Source organism: Acipenser ruthenus, chromosome 20 (genome assembly GCF_902713425.1).
Source record: "Acipenser ruthenus chromosome 20, fAciRut3.2 maternal haplotype, whole genome shotgun sequence".
In the NCBI taxonomy this organism is placed as follows: domain Eukaryota; kingdom Metazoa; phylum Chordata; class Actinopteri; order Acipenseriformes; family Acipenseridae; genus Acipenser; species Acipenser ruthenus.
The window spans coordinates 20,243,317-20,258,142 of NC_081208.1; the positions used below are offsets into that span (position 1 = coordinate 20,243,317).

The 14,826-nt window shown below is 38.0% G+C and overlaps 2 protein-coding genes across 6 annotated transcripts in view; one reads left to right on the forward strand and one right to left on the reverse strand.

Moving 5' to 3' along the window:
* LOC117425573 (granule associated Rac and RHOG effector protein 1-like) overlaps positions 1 to 7,699 on the forward strand; it is a 43,977-nt gene extending 36,278 nt beyond the window's left edge. For all 5 annotated transcript variants that reach the window (XM_034042579.3, XM_034042576.3, XM_034042578.3 and 2 more), the window contains 7 exons: positions 95 to 192; positions 876 to 1,001; positions 1,399 to 2,459; positions 2,995 to 3,160; positions 3,957 to 4,094; positions 4,421 to 4,499; positions 5,011 to 7,699. In XM_034042579.3, coding sequence (XP_033898470.2) covers positions 95 to 192; positions 876 to 1,001; positions 1,399 to 2,459; positions 2,995 to 3,160; positions 3,957 to 4,094; positions 4,421 to 4,499; positions 5,011 to 5,334 — 1,992 coding nt within the window. In that variant the 3' untranslated portion in view covers positions 5,335 to 7,699. The remainder of the gene's footprint in view (positions 1 to 94; positions 193 to 875; positions 1,002 to 1,398; positions 2,460 to 2,994; positions 3,161 to 3,956; positions 4,095 to 4,420; positions 4,500 to 5,010) is intronic.
* A 348-nt stretch (positions 7,700 to 8,047) lies between these two features.
* Positions 8,048 to 11,508, reverse strand: ss18l2 (ss18, like 2). Its single transcript, XM_034042580.3, has 5 exons — positions 11,305 to 11,508; positions 10,136 to 10,212; positions 9,507 to 9,591; positions 9,100 to 9,205; positions 8,048 to 8,857 (listed from the first exon to the last, which is right to left on the reverse strand). The coding sequence occupies exons 1-5, from the start codon at positions 11,392 to 11,394 to the stop codon at positions 8,847 to 8,849; spliced, it is 369 nt and encodes a 122-aa protein (XP_033898471.2). The 5' UTR covers positions 11,395 to 11,508; the 3' UTR covers positions 8,048 to 8,846.
* Between the last annotated feature and the right edge of the window lie 3,318 nt (positions 11,509 to 14,826).

The window sequence follows — 14,826 nt, forward strand, 5'->3', positions numbered from 1 at the left end:
AAAAGAATGCAACATACACAAATAGGGGGAACAAAAACAGTACAAGAAAAGTTCTAATGCAATGGAAAACGGCTGTTCTCTTGCTTATTGCCAGGTGGTGGTTGATACGGCTCAGATTGAGAACAAGGAAGCGTACGCACCACAGATTAGTTTGGAAGGCTCCAGAATTGTGGTTCAAGTCCCCTCAACGTGGTATGAATTTTTTTTTTTTTTTACATAGTGTTCCCGAGTTCCATGTATTCTACTGTGTCATTGCACTGGTGTTTAAAAGACCAGTGTGTGTTCATGTAAGTGGTTGTCCAGAGGACCACACCTGGTTATTTGTTTTTGCACCAGAGTGAATGCAAACAAATTTAAATGTCCTGTCTTTGTTGTTATAGTTGTTAGTAATCAGAAGAGCTCTTCTATCCCTTCACACACATATTAACTTTGAATTTCCAAACATAGCACGTATGTATTTAAAGCTAAATGTTTAATAACTCTGTGTAATAAGGACTGAACAACATGTACATTCCAGACAGCAGCCCAATATGATTCTTGTATTGATGATTTCCTTTGTTACCTTTCACAGTTGCCCAGGGGGCAGATATTACAGTTGCACACCCCCTAGTGGTCTTTTCAGAAGTAGCTCCTGAGATTGAAAAAATAATATATTTGGAGAACATTAAAGAATTATACAAAACATGCCTAATAGGGTATTGAATAAGTAATACATTAAATATTCTGAAAACGTAGATCATACAAAGCATCCCTTTTAAATATCCTATGCGCTGAGATTTCTTGCTTTTAAGCATGACCTTTTCCTACCTTTACTGCATAATAATACTGCATCTTAAAAAAATCTCAGACTTGCGATGGGTGTGTCTGTTCTGCAGGTGTCTCAAAGAAGATCCTGCCACAATGTCTCTACTGCAGAGAAGTCTTGATCCAGAGAAGACCTTGGGGCTGGTGGATGTGTTGTATACTGCAGTGTTTGACCTGAACAGATGGAAAGAAAGGAGGTAAATGGGAGGATCAACATGTAATTATTTTCCCCTCGAGCCCTCGTGATTTATTTTTTATTTTACTGATGTTTGTCTTGAATGGGTCCAGAAATTGATCTCTCTGGTTTAGTGAGAGGAGATGAATGGACTTTTTTGCTTAATAAAGAAATCATGTTCACAGTGAAAATTGTGCAAAGATTATTAGTTACAAGGGGTTACAAGGCTTGAAACTAGCTATGGCCAAGCTTATAAGTGAAGATTTCAGTTGTATTAAAAGCTCAGTGTTTTCAAGAAATCTGTATAATGAAACACAATGTGGTTAGAATGTGTGTTTCCAAGTTTTGTTTTTTAGGTCTGTACTTTCAACTTTGTAACTGCAGTGGCTTCTGTTTCATCCATTGTCCTCGCCCCACAGAGAGCAGGCACTGCCCACCATTCAAATCCAGCTGCAGCGCGAATCCTCCGACTACGGAAGCCAAGTAGACCTGCCATCCGGAGCCAAGTCCTCTAGCGGGCTTCCCAAGACCATCTCCAAGCTTACCTCAAAGTTTACAAAGAAAGCCTCCTGCAGCAGCAGCAGCAGTAGCACCTCTGGCTGTGGGAGCTTTTCGATTCCAAACACCCCTTCACGAAGCATCTTCACCGGCAGCAGCACCGAGGACAAAAGCAAGCTGCCCAACAGCATGGATGTGAGGTTACAGAGCATCTTCAACATAGGCAGCTTCCCCAGGACCATGGACTCCAACCAGGCTCGGCAGGGCACCCCTGGCCAGCTGCTCAACGGCTACCCCACTGATCGGAGAGAGCTAGCCCCAGGTGAGAAGGGCATGAACCTGCCCACGGACCAGGAGATGCAGGACGTCATCGACTTCCTCTCGGGTTTCAACATGGGCAAGTCTCAGCAGGCATCTCCGCTGGTCAAGAGAAGGAACTCGGTGGCAGCGTCATCCTCTGCGACCGAGCAGAAACCGCCTTCGGGAGTGCAGCCGGCCCAGCCGGTGTCCCACGCAGCTCTGCAGCCTCCTCAGCCAGTGTTACCACCACAGCAGCACCCGACGCATAAACAGCAGCAGCAAGCACTGCAGTATTACCAGCACCTCCTCCAGCCCATTGGACAACAGCAGCAGCAACAAACACAGTCGCAATCCCTGCCGCAGCCCCCTATACCCCAGCAACAGCAGCAGCGAGTCCCAGCTAAGTGGCTGGGCAGCTCCACCCAGCATCCTCCACCTCAGCCTCCGCCTGCAGCAGGACTGTCACCCATCGGACAGATGGGTCAGTGGGGTAACCCGGGGCTCCCGGATTTAAGCTCCGATTTATACAGCCTTGGGCTTGTAAGCACATACATGGACAGCGTTGTGTCTGAAATGCTGGGGCAAAAACCCCAAGGTCCCAGAAATAACACCTGGCCAAATCGGGACCAAAATGAGGGCGTCTTTGGGATGCTTGGAGACATTCTTCCATTTGACCCTGCAGGTATGTGCAGTAGAATTGCAAGAGTGTTGTATTTTGGTTTAGGTCTTGCAAGTGTTGCATGTTTCTTTTTTTTAAAGATTTGTTTGTTTAATAGTGAAGGGTCTGTAAGCAGTAATGTATAGTACATGTTCAGTTTACTGTCGACACAAGCAGTAGTACACAATCAAACTTGTGAATTACCAGGTTGTGAGCCGTGGACACACAGGTATTTTATTTTAGTTTTACTCATTTTCTCAAGACATTTTAAGCAGTTAATGCTCCCGCAGCAGCACTGAAAAGCACCCCAATGACTTTTTCTAATCGTCCTGTATGAAATACTTAAGTGCCTGTTGGAAAATAGTTTAACATTGTCGCCAGCTCTCATATCAACACAGGCCATTATCAACAGCTGACTGGTGCCCATTGTTAGTTTTTTTTTTGTTTTTTTTTGCTGTGGTAGACAGTTGGGCTTAAGGGATTCAGTGAAGAGACAATTGAAGTGAGAATAGCTGAACATGTCAGCAACTGACTGGTGGGTTTCTCTTTTCATATCTAGTTGGCTCAGACCCAGAGTTTGCCCGTTATGTGGCTGGCGTTAGCCAGGCTATGCAACACAAAAGGCAAGCACAGCATGTCTGTCGCCCCAGCAACACGCGTAGCAACTGGGCTGCCCCCGATGAACCTCACAGAACCTGGCCACCTCCCAAGTACTACACAGAGGGGTAAGGAACTGCACACAAGGATTGTTTTTTCTTTTTAAGAAATTAACTGAAACTATTATTATAAAGTATATCATTATACATGCCTGCTCTACAGCAATTTTAAATACCTATATTGCCTTAAGCCTCAAAGCATAGCTTCCTCAAGGTGGTGTTTTAAGAATCTCCCAACTTTCAACATAAACTAGTCTTCAGATTTTCCAGTGTCCTTTTTCCTAACCTAGTACTTATTCGTTCTATTGACACCTGATTGGCTGAGCAATCCAAGGCTACAGTACATCTTGGGGTCCACTGCCTATTGGTTACCGGAAGGTATTCCGTGGTGTTCAAGCAACTTATTATTATTATTATTATTATTATTATTATTATTATTATTATTATTATTACTTTACAATGGTACATTTTACAAATCCCAATTCCATTTCTGGGGTGTATTCAGTTGATCTAAACCTTGGCAGATCTATATTCTGCCTTGGTTGAAATTGTTTCATGGGCCTTATTGAAACCAACATCTCTAACAATATGTGCAAGTCTCTGTAGTAGATCCATTGAATAGAGCCCACTGTGTTCAGCACAGAGAGCACTGGCTGAATAGAAGTTTCTTACAGCTTGCTTTTTGTGGTTTCCTGTATGCTCTGTGTTGTTTCACATTTCTTTTGGATCACACCACGATTTATTTTTTATATTGTTATCCAGAAGCCCTGGTCTAATAGTCTGAAGGGAGTTGCTACCTGAAAGATAAGCCAGCCCAAACTTCATGTTATTCTGGAAAGTCTTATTTTAAGCATGTTCTTCATAGGGATGTGATGAATAGCAGCTGGTCTGGGACTCAGGGAGACTCGGCCAGCTCCAGTGATGAAACATCCTCTGCCAATGGCGACAGTCTGTTCTCCATGTTCTCAGGGCCTGATCTCGTTGCTGCTGTCAAACAGAGGAGGTGAGATAATCTAGGTTTAGAGAATGATAGATAATGAGTGTATATCAAGTGTGCAGCCTGGAACTAATACGTTTATATGCTGGACTGCTGCGGTTCTGTATGATTTTATATCCCCGCCACGTCAGTAATCCCTGGTAATTCTCTGTGTCGAGTTTTATCGTTTCACACATAGGATCTTTGTGTGGTATTATAGAGGGATACAGCACCTATGTACAGAGAAATAAATGCAGCACTCAGATGAGTTGATTTCATAATTGTAGTGTAAAATGAGGAAAGCTGGTTGTTGCCTTTCTAGTTAACTCTGCATTCCACCTTGTTTTGTACAGGAAACACAGTAGCGATGAGCAGGAAGCCTGCACCCTGCCATCCCCACCTCTCCATCCCTCCGCAGACGACATTAATCAGGTAAGGATATCCTAGACTGGTGCAAAACAGCATGACTGATCATGCTGAAGCAGTTCACACACATTATGCAATTTGATTAAAACTAGAACACTTACTTATTTGAGGCTTTTATTGAAAAAATGTTTGAGTTGAGATGCAACATCTTTATAATGGCGTCTTATAATGAGTGTGATTTATTATTTAAAATGTTTTTTATCATCGGTCTTATGAACAGGCATGTAAATTGTATTAGCATTATTGGATCTGTGCTAAAGCAGGCAACTGGGAACTCCAACAATAACCAGTTTAGTTTTAATGCACATAGTACAGTGCTGAGTGGAATAGTCACACAACAAAACAAATTGACATGGGCAATTATAAAGTTGTTTAACAGTGCTGAGATGTTGCCCCGAGACCCAGGAAAACAAATCCCATTAACTGTAGGGGTTGGCAGCCCTTGGGCCTTTTCTTGACACGATAGTATTGTCATTTTGAAAATCAATCTCAATCTCTCTCTCCCCCCCCCCCACAGGATAGCAAAACTAAAACCTGGCCTCCGAAAGCCCCCTGGCAGCACTCCTCTCCTCTCACTAACACACTGCCCAGTCAGAGCTCTTCCTTGTACCAGATGACCAACCCTGTCAGCCAGTGGAATGAATCCATGCAAATGCTGCAGTCACCAGTGTGGTCGACCGCCAGTGACTGTGCCCCCTCCACCGGGATCTCTTCCAGCTTTGCTTACACCCAACAGCAGCAGCAGCAGCAAGCATCCCAACACAAACAACAGATGAATAAGGGCTTCAAGTCGTTTCCTGTAAAGCACGAACGCAGGCCATCCTACCTGCATCAGTACTGAACAGATACAACGCAAAATGGCTAGAGCTAAATTGTGTAACATACTAGGCTGTATCGTCAGCATGTTAGCTTCTACATAGTGGAGTGCATTATAATGTGTCCCTGATCCTGTGTGGCAAAGCAGTGAGATACAGTATGTTAATAGGCTTTTTTGTTGCTGTTATATTCGATTGTATTTTAAGTGTTAAGCACGTTTATGGCCATTGTATTAGTTGTTCCACACTTGACTCCAGAACTGTAAAATAGGTATGAATAAAATTGAAATCATATTTAACTTATTTGCATTGTATTCTGAGTAGTTTGAACTTTTAATACACATTATTATATTTTCTAACTATTTTTCCATTTCAATGATACGCATTTTTAAACTAACAATGTTTTATATAAGCTATATTACCCATTGTAACTTGTGTAACTTTAAGTTTACCCAACTAATATAATGGCCAAGTGTTTGCTTAAGTTATTGTACGTGTGTGTGTGTATTTCTTTGCTGACAATTTGGTAGCCTGAGGCATGAAAAAGCGTTGGGGTCACAAGTTTTGAATAAAAAACACTGTCTTACAAATAAAAAAAAAAAACAGCAGAAAGGACAAAAAAAATCTTCATAATCTACCCTTCAATGTACTGTTTCAGTTAAAAAGTGGCTGTAAGCTGTAACTGCCAAATCTTATCTTGAAGGGGCATGTGTGAAACTTATTTAAAAGAGCCAGCAGCTTCTAAATTACTCGAATATTAAATAGAAATAATTTACTAACACTTTTAATAAAGGCTTTGAGCAGGCTCAGCAGAAATATAAAAATCACAACAGATGTAATTTGAAAGACATATATACACTACTTTTTTATTTCTTTTTTTCTTTCAATAACTGACATATATTATAATTATAAGCAGTAATTGTGTGCCATGTTAATAAAACCACCTGTGGAACAGAGAATATTTTTCCAACCAGTGTTCAGAAAAAAAAAAAATTGCTTCGAAATAAAAGAGAAAAGAGAATTGACTCTAAAAATGTATAGCTGCCCCGTTGTATAATAAATAAGAAAATTAGCTTAGAAAGAATCTTTATATGGTTAAATATATAAAAACTTTCATATTTCTAATTGGCTTTCTGAATGATGATTCAACTCTAAATGAATCTTAACACGTGTTCATCTAAATACAATATTTTCTTGTATAGAAGTATTGACAGTATTAATCCTATTTTTGTATTTTCTTAAATTGTTCTACCATTACTGTATGTTTATTGTTTGGAAAATAGAGGCATATTATGTAACTAGTTCAAATTTGTTTGCAAGGAAGAAAGTAAAAAAACAAACAAAGAAAGCACATTTATGTTAATTGTTTTCTACAGAGTTTAATTACATCATATATCTAAGGGTTACCAAATTATTATAAGATGTGGGTGTTTTTGAACCCAAACATATTTCTTCAGTTTGTATAGTGATGGGCTGTTTGCAGGCCCAGAATGTTAATTATTTGTGATGTTTGCAGATGCCAGTGTTGCCTGTATTTAAGATAGGACACCATGTTTTCTGAAAACTAACATACTTACCATGTTTACAGAGAATCATTTGCTGTACATAAACCTTTTTATAGTTCTGTGCTTTGCACAATCACAAATGTATTGTTGCTTTTTGTCTGTGTAAACTCAAACTTCTGCAGCTCTTTTTTAATATAAAGACCTTGAACTGTAACTGTATTTCTCAGCCATGACAAATGGTTTACTAGTTCTCTCTGCTAAATTGTAACCCTTGCATAGAAAAGCCCCCATTTTAACAAAAAAGCTCTAGTTTACATTAGAGCTGATTATTTATTCTTTATTTAGTTGGTAACAGGAACTTGCAATCTGTTCCAGGTTTAAAACAAAAAAAACAGGTTCAATTGAAACTTGCGGAGTAAAAAACATTTCTGTTTAAGTGAGTCAAGTGCAGCGTTAGTTCTATTAAGTTCTAAAAGCAGGAGTTTGAAAACTGAGTCCTGATCTGTTACCTGAACAAGCATGTTTGGAGACTCTGGCATGGCTGAATGGGAGATGTATACTTAAACCATTTACATGTCTGTCAATTAATAGATGCTGTAAATGTGTTCTATACTTCAAACCTTTAGAATGCTTGTACCTGTTTTTATGGTTTTCTTCAACCATATTGCACTTGTTCATACAAGTCTAGTCATGAAAGTACTGCCAAGTGCTTTGGTAGGGTGGGGGTTGGAGTATAGCTCGGGCTAACCAGCCCTGGATGCATTTGCTTTAAGTGGGGAGTACAAAAGCTTTTGAAACTGGAATTCTGCATTTTATTTTTTACCTTTTAAAAGCTTCTGTAAGTAAAATAACTATTTGCTTTATTAAAGATGTACATTTAACAAAATGTTGTTTTTTATTATTATTATTATGCATATTTCCATTGTAAAAACAACAGCCAGTGTACGAAGAATATAAGGTGTCACGGCTAAAATGTTCTTGGCAAGTTCTAATAGAATGCCATTTTATGTGGGGCCCCAGTACCTGCTACACCAGACCATTCATTCTTGTCAGCCTATGGAAGATCAGCCAACACATGCACTTTTATCCAATGTTTTTATAGACCAAAACAGAATGCTGGCTAATTGGATATAGGCTGCTGTGCGCACCAGAAAAAAAAAAAAAAAAAAAAAACATGTCACTTCTGCCCTCTGCTGGTAGGTCTTGTAACAGGAAATGTGATTCTCACAGCCTATAAAACATACTTTTCATTTATTTTTTTATTACAAAGCTGTATTGTTTTACCAAACACAATAAATAATTCAACATCAAAGCCATATTTTAGGAGATATACAATACCAAATATACAACCTGATATTTTTTTAAATGTACTTTGCCAAAAAAGTTTAAAAAGAATAAACTCCTGGTGTCCCACTCATCAAGAATCCTTATCCAGGGTAGGTATTCCAAGATTAGTGCTAACCAGGGTATGTGAAACCACCCAAAGAAATACAAGTTTACACATTGCAAATCAGTCGCAGTCTGTTAAGGTACTTTAGCCTGATAGTTTAGGTGGCGCTCTTTAGTTCTAGTTTCATTGCTGAGTGTTAAAGGGGTACTGAAAGATTAACTAACTCAAGACATTGCTGCAAACTTAAAATTCAGATATTGTACTATATTAAGTGGTCCTGTTGAAATAATATATTCTTATCTTTATCTATGTGTGTGGTAATCAGGCGAACAGTGGAAACAGTTAATTTTTAATACTACAAAAACATTTATTGAATTAATGTATATGGTGTATTCCTTTGCCCTTTATTTATATATAATTTCTACTTTTGTTTAACACAAAATGATATAACTGACTCTTCACTGTCTTCCTACTCACCAAAGAGCATACTACCAGACACATGTATAATAAAATAGCATCAACTGTATTGTACAGATTAACTTTTACATTGAAACACAAGCTCCAGGACAAATCAAATTGTTCAGAAGATCTTGGACTCCCAACGTGTGCACTGGATTACTGGTAGAATTATTTTGTGTACTGTTCACTGTGTCCCTGAAATAAAAACACAGAGCATTCAACCAGAGCAATTTTATAGCATGTACATGTTTCACTAAAGCATTCAGTACACGGTTCATTCCCTTGGTTAACTGAACAGTTAATTTCAGTACATTCTCTAGTACAATTTTTTAATGTAAATTGGGCTCAATCAATCAAAGGAAGATGTAAGTTCCCTGTAGGATGTGTACACTTTCACATATTTGCAAAGGAGGAAGCCCTATTCTAAACAATCTTACCTCCCCATGTGTCTGTGTTTTCTTTCCCTGCTGGTGGACTAAGACTCTTGCTCTCTTCACTTTGTACTTGTGCTGCTGCACAAATGCCCATGTTTTCAGCTTGAGTCTGAAAAGACAAGGGAATACAAATTAGCATTCAATGAGACTGAAATCTAAGGCAAGATATTTTTTGGTGCTCAGTTCTAGTGAAAACTTAGTCATTCGTTTGCAACACAATCCAAAAATTCCAATTTGGAGGCTATTGTTTATTTTAGGAGGGTCTTCAATGACAATTTTATGTAGCAATTTTTTATTTTAAATGATTACTTTGAGAATTATAAGGTAGAGTCTAAAGTCCATACTAAACCATTAGTGTTAAATGCTTTATAGGATATTACAAATTCAACGTGTTTTACAATGTAACTTACAGTAGGTGCGGCTGGAAGTATGTTTGGGCTTGTATCTGCAATGGTTGCCAAGTACACAAGGTTTCTGTGCAAAATCTGTTGGTATCTAGTGAACAAAAATAAATGATTGTTAAAAAAAACACAGCAGTAATCATGCTAGCTGAAATATATCATTAAATACAAATAAAAATATGAACACTGTGTGTGTGTGTGTGTGTGTATATATATATATATATATATATTATATATTGCCTGGGAAATTATTCTAAAAATTGTTCAATCCGATATTTAAAACAGCCAATAACCTATATGCAGGGATGGAAAAAAGAGCCAATACACAGCTGTTTGAGCCACCTTAGGTTGTATTGTCAACTTCGTTTTTCCATGAACCGGAAAAGTGCAGCCCCTATACATTAAAACCAGAAACATCTCAAACTGCTCAGCAATGAGTCAACTTTACTGCTAAATGAAAATTAAATAGACAATAAAAACAGCTGTTTCAGTTAATCACAAACACCACTTTCTAAATAACAAGCCATACGTTCACAGGGTGTGAAACAGGTGCGAGGTTGAAGGTGAAAGTATTTCTACTTGAAGGGTTGAATCAAAGCCCATTGCACAGTAGTCAGTCCTTGAAAGTGTTTACTTACCGTACGCATTCAGCCGCTCTGCCTTTCCTCTGGTACTCGACAATAATGCGAACTAACTGATCATTTTCCTCAAGCAACTGCAACAAAATGAAAATTGTAACCTTATGTAATCCCAGCTAGAATACATTTTGTAGTGCACAGTACACAGTAAGCGGTTGCCCAGGAGAAACATATGCGAGTATTTCATATATTTATAGCATTTTCTACATAACAACAAAACTGCAAATTCCTGCCACATTACCAAGGATTTGCTTGAAGCTATATTCTACACTGGAATTATTATTATTTTGGCATGTTTTTTTTTTTTTAAATGAGCCAAATATAACAACTAAACTTTGAATTGGGAATGCAAATGGCCTGATTAATTCTTTTGCAAAAATCAACAGTACACCTCATTTCTGCCTAACATGAGGAGGGCTGATCAGTGTTTGATACATGGCAGGTAAACGGCCATAGCATTTGGAATATGTTCCTATAAACTCGTTCAAACCACGATACAGTTTGCTCCTTTTTATGAAAGGAAAAACACCGACTGTAGGTAACTCCATGTCAATTCATCCCGTGCATGCCCCTCCATTAGCAAAGAAATAATACCCAACAGCCTTTTTACTCAATATACGTGCAGATATGTGACATATGGACATCTCTATCCCCTTCTGGCACATGCATCCCCAACGGGGGGCAATACATATGTAGAATGAATTTTAATCTAAATATATATTAGAAAAGATTTGAAGGTCTATTACTCAGTAAACCTATATAGGACCGTGACAAATATTATTATGCTATGAACAGATAACGCTCACAATAGTGACGTCTGTGTCATTTTTTTTCTGATTGCATTTTTTTTCGTTTTAACATTGGCAGGCATTCATAATTCGGCTTATATTGGACTTCAACAAAGTTTCATAAACATTTCGTTGGGTTGCATTTGCCAGAAAATTGGAAGTGGCGTGGAATAACCTACAAAAATACCAGTATTAAGAAACCAATAAGGTTAACTTTAAATTTCAATAAATTTACATTTTAATTTATAGTTATTTTTATTTCCCTTATGTACAGTACCTGCATGTTATTAATACATTAAATACGTATCGTGTGCCGTTTTGAATATATTCACCAAGGAGATTCGGTACGGTACCATAGTACAGTTCCATATTTTACCTTACCCTCTGTATTATTTCCTGATTGATTTGAGCCCGCCCTCGTAGCTTCTCTGGCACAAACACAATAGACATATTTTTCATGTAACCATTCATAAACACGAAAATCAAACAATGCAAAGGACCGTGCTTTCAATCCTCCCAAATTCCCTTCCGCATAACCTTCCTCTCGAACAGAGATAGGCGCATCCATTCGGCAATTGTGTACAGTTCAACAAAGGTAAAGCTGCACGTTATAATTACTCATTCTTTAAAAAATAAAAAAATAACAATGAATTATTATTGTTTTTATTTATTGTTCTACTATCAATGTATTGTTCTATTCCACACAGAAGCAAACCTTCAATCGCAAATGTATTCGAGATGCCCCTATATAATTTAAATCAGTGGTCTGTTCCCGTGTCGCCATCTTAAAGAGACAGGTTTCGTTTTTTGGTGGCTTCACAAAAGAGGAATTTGAAAAAAAGAACTTTGTATACTGAAAGAATTTACTGATGTAGTTATCACGATGACACTTAAATGTATTGAGTAGTACCGCTATGTTAAAAAATACATAACGCAAACATATATATTCTCTTCAATACTGATATTGATCTTAGGTACGTAATTCTAAAATTCTAAAATCTTGATATGAAAACAAAAGACGTCTTTTTTTTTGTTCTAAATGACCACTCGATTTGGAGGCAAATATTTAAGGACATCACCTAATTCATGCAGTTTTTAAGCCACAAGCACATACTTTTTTAAACTAAGAATCGAAGTATGCTATGTGCAGAACCCACGAAATGTGATGACGCTTGCCCTCTAGTGACAAAAAACAGAAACGACCCTCCCATTTGTCCAGCACTTCAGAGTGGAACATCAATTGCAGTCGATAGATATTGTATGCAGTGCACATTTGTGTCTAAATCTGCTGTCCCTCGCATGATGACTCATATATTTATTATGAAAATGAACACCCCTAACATGTATTTTGATGCCAGTCAGTTTCAGTCACAACTGGCCAAGAGAAAATCTGACAGAATTCAAAAGACTGTTGATAGAAGGTGCTCAGTCCGCAAGTGCTTCTTTACCCACCCAACCAATCAAAGTTCATGAAGCTGTGGACCGTTCTAGAGCAGAGACTTCAGTCCTTACATCTCTGTAAGAATCAGAGGTGGTAATCATTGAGGATGCTTATCTTCAGAACAATGTAAACACCTTACAAATACATCCTAGCTGCTCTTAATCGCCCACACCCAACACCAATACATACTATTGCACATACTGGTATGACAATAAAAACAAACAAACTAAAAAAACATAATACATATAATTTCAATGTGCCTATGTTAAACGTAACAAGTGTGTTAGTAGCACACATTTCTGGCGACAGCTGTAAATACAAAATAAGAACTATCACGATCAGTAATCTGAAAAGATCCCATCTGCTACTCTCAACACTAAGTGTTTCACTACATTGTACAGATGCACTAAATCAGCAGTTGTTCACCTTTCAAGAGACTATCCCCACTTACTATGTTGTGCAGAACTAAATTAGGGATTCAATCAGCTAAGATAATTATTCATATGATATCTCAACAGTGGGAAATCACACAAACTGATGAAAAAAAAGGTTATTTTCCCTGACCTGAGACCTGGAGCTAGTATTCATGGAAACATGGATGCCCCATTTCATTGTTAACCTTTGCTTTCTAATGTTAACTTTCTGATACCTCTCAAGGAGCAACACTATACAGCACTGCTCATCTCTACAATGCACCTCTATTGAGAGACCCAATACTCTCAGTGCTAGAGAGTCTTCCTTTCTGGAGAAATGTGATAGCATTTACCATTCCTACTGTTTATGTAAAGCAGGATGGCATGGCATGTGCAAAAGCAGCTCAGCAGACTGTAATTGGTCAGATATAGCCAACATATCTTTGCAAAGGGAAGAATTTGTACTTTATGTGAATAAAAAACTTGAATGTGACCAATGTAAGGTGAGCAGTGGAAATGGTACAGAAGCTATCAAAAAGTTATTTGTAAAATCTCAGAGACAACATCAGAGGACTTTTAAGAATGTGAGGAAGCCTCCAAGTTTGGTGAAACTTTCAAGGCCATTCCACATCCTGTAGATATATCTATTAGACAGGCAATGGCTTTGTAATTAAACTGTGGCCCGGAACAGACACATGAGTAATCCCAATTACGTCAATGACCTGAAAACATTCAAGAAGATTGGCTAAAAAAAGACCTTAATCCCAGTAACATAGGAGACCTCTTCATCAGAAGCTGAAAATAATATCCCACGCAGCTCATATTATTATTATTATTATTATTATTATTACTATTATTATTATTAAAAGCAAATAAACACAAAAATCATGGGATAGTCATCAATTACATGGCTTTTAGCCAGAAGACAAAGTTCAAACAGTTATCTCCTAAATATACTAGTGTACTCTGTTTATACTATTTTATAAACAATGTTTTTGTCCTTTAAGATCTTGTGTTTGCTAAACATTCGGTTGTCCAGTACTGATGAACATGGTCCAGTATCATTACATACCAACACTCGCTGGTAGAATGCAGTAATGCCTAAAGAAACTCATCAAATTGACAGAAGCATTTTGTAAGTGTCTTCGTATTTCTAAAAATGTCGCATTACCTCTCAAAAATCACAAAGTGTAATGGTCCACCTATCGCTGCGTGAAAAGGTACAAATAGGCTCACCAGGCAGTGAGTGCAGTATTGTGCTTAAAACCCATTGACTAAGTGAGTTATAATAGGATTATTATTAAAGGCCTTTGGGTAGAACAACCAAGAAATTAGAGGTACAGCACCCAAGTGTGGTTACTTTGGTAGGACTGATATGCAACAATCACTTCCCTAAATAGGTAAGTGGGATGGCACAGGATCTGGTCCATTGGTGTTTGTGGCAACGTGCCTCACCCGTGTGCATTTCTGTTATATGTTGCGTGTGGTATGTTAATATTGGTGTATAGATATTGCTACACGGGATATAAATGGGTGTGTGTAGCACAAGTTATTTAAAATGTATAATTGTATTTAGGCATGGGGATTGCACTTCACGTGCATTTTGAAGTACTTAATATGTGAGCACAGGGTTTTCACAGATTAGTTCACGTGCTGGGATTCAAGTGAATAACTGGTAATTGAATGCCAGCACAATTGTATATATAGATAGTATACGTTTCATTCACTCGGGGTTGTGTGTTCGGTGAGTGGAGAGGAGAGGAAGTAAACTAAAATAATTGTTATTAAGTATTTGTACTCACCGTGTTTGTTTAAGTGTTAATCCGTTTTGTTTGTCTATTTTGGCCTCAAGTGCCGTGTCCTGCTTTCTGTTTAAACCTTTTATTTTGCAATAAACGTAATGAGCACAGGCATTACGGCTCAGTTTCACTCATCACTACTGTCTGTGTACTCCTTTTTGGTCTGACTGGTAGACTATTAAAATTTTAACTGTGTAAGAAAACAGTGCTTCCTACCTGCCATTATAAACATACTTTTACTCAGCTTCCA

What these genes read in the sequence shown, in the direction of transcription:
- ss18l2 (XM_034042580.3), bottom strand. Translation starts at nt 11,394, where the DNA reads ATGAATGGTTACATGAAAAATATGTCTATTGTGTTTGTGCCAGAGAAG. An exon ending in AGAGCGGCTGAATGCGTACG is followed by an intron (nt 9,592 to 10,135) that starts GTAAGTAAACAC and finishes TTTGTTCACTAG; the next exon opens with ATACCAACAGATTTTGCACA. An exon ending in TACTTCCAGCCGCACCTACT is followed by an intron (nt 9,206 to 9,506) that starts GTAAGTTACATT and finishes TTGTCTTTTCAG; the next exon opens with ACTCAAGCTGAAAACATGGG.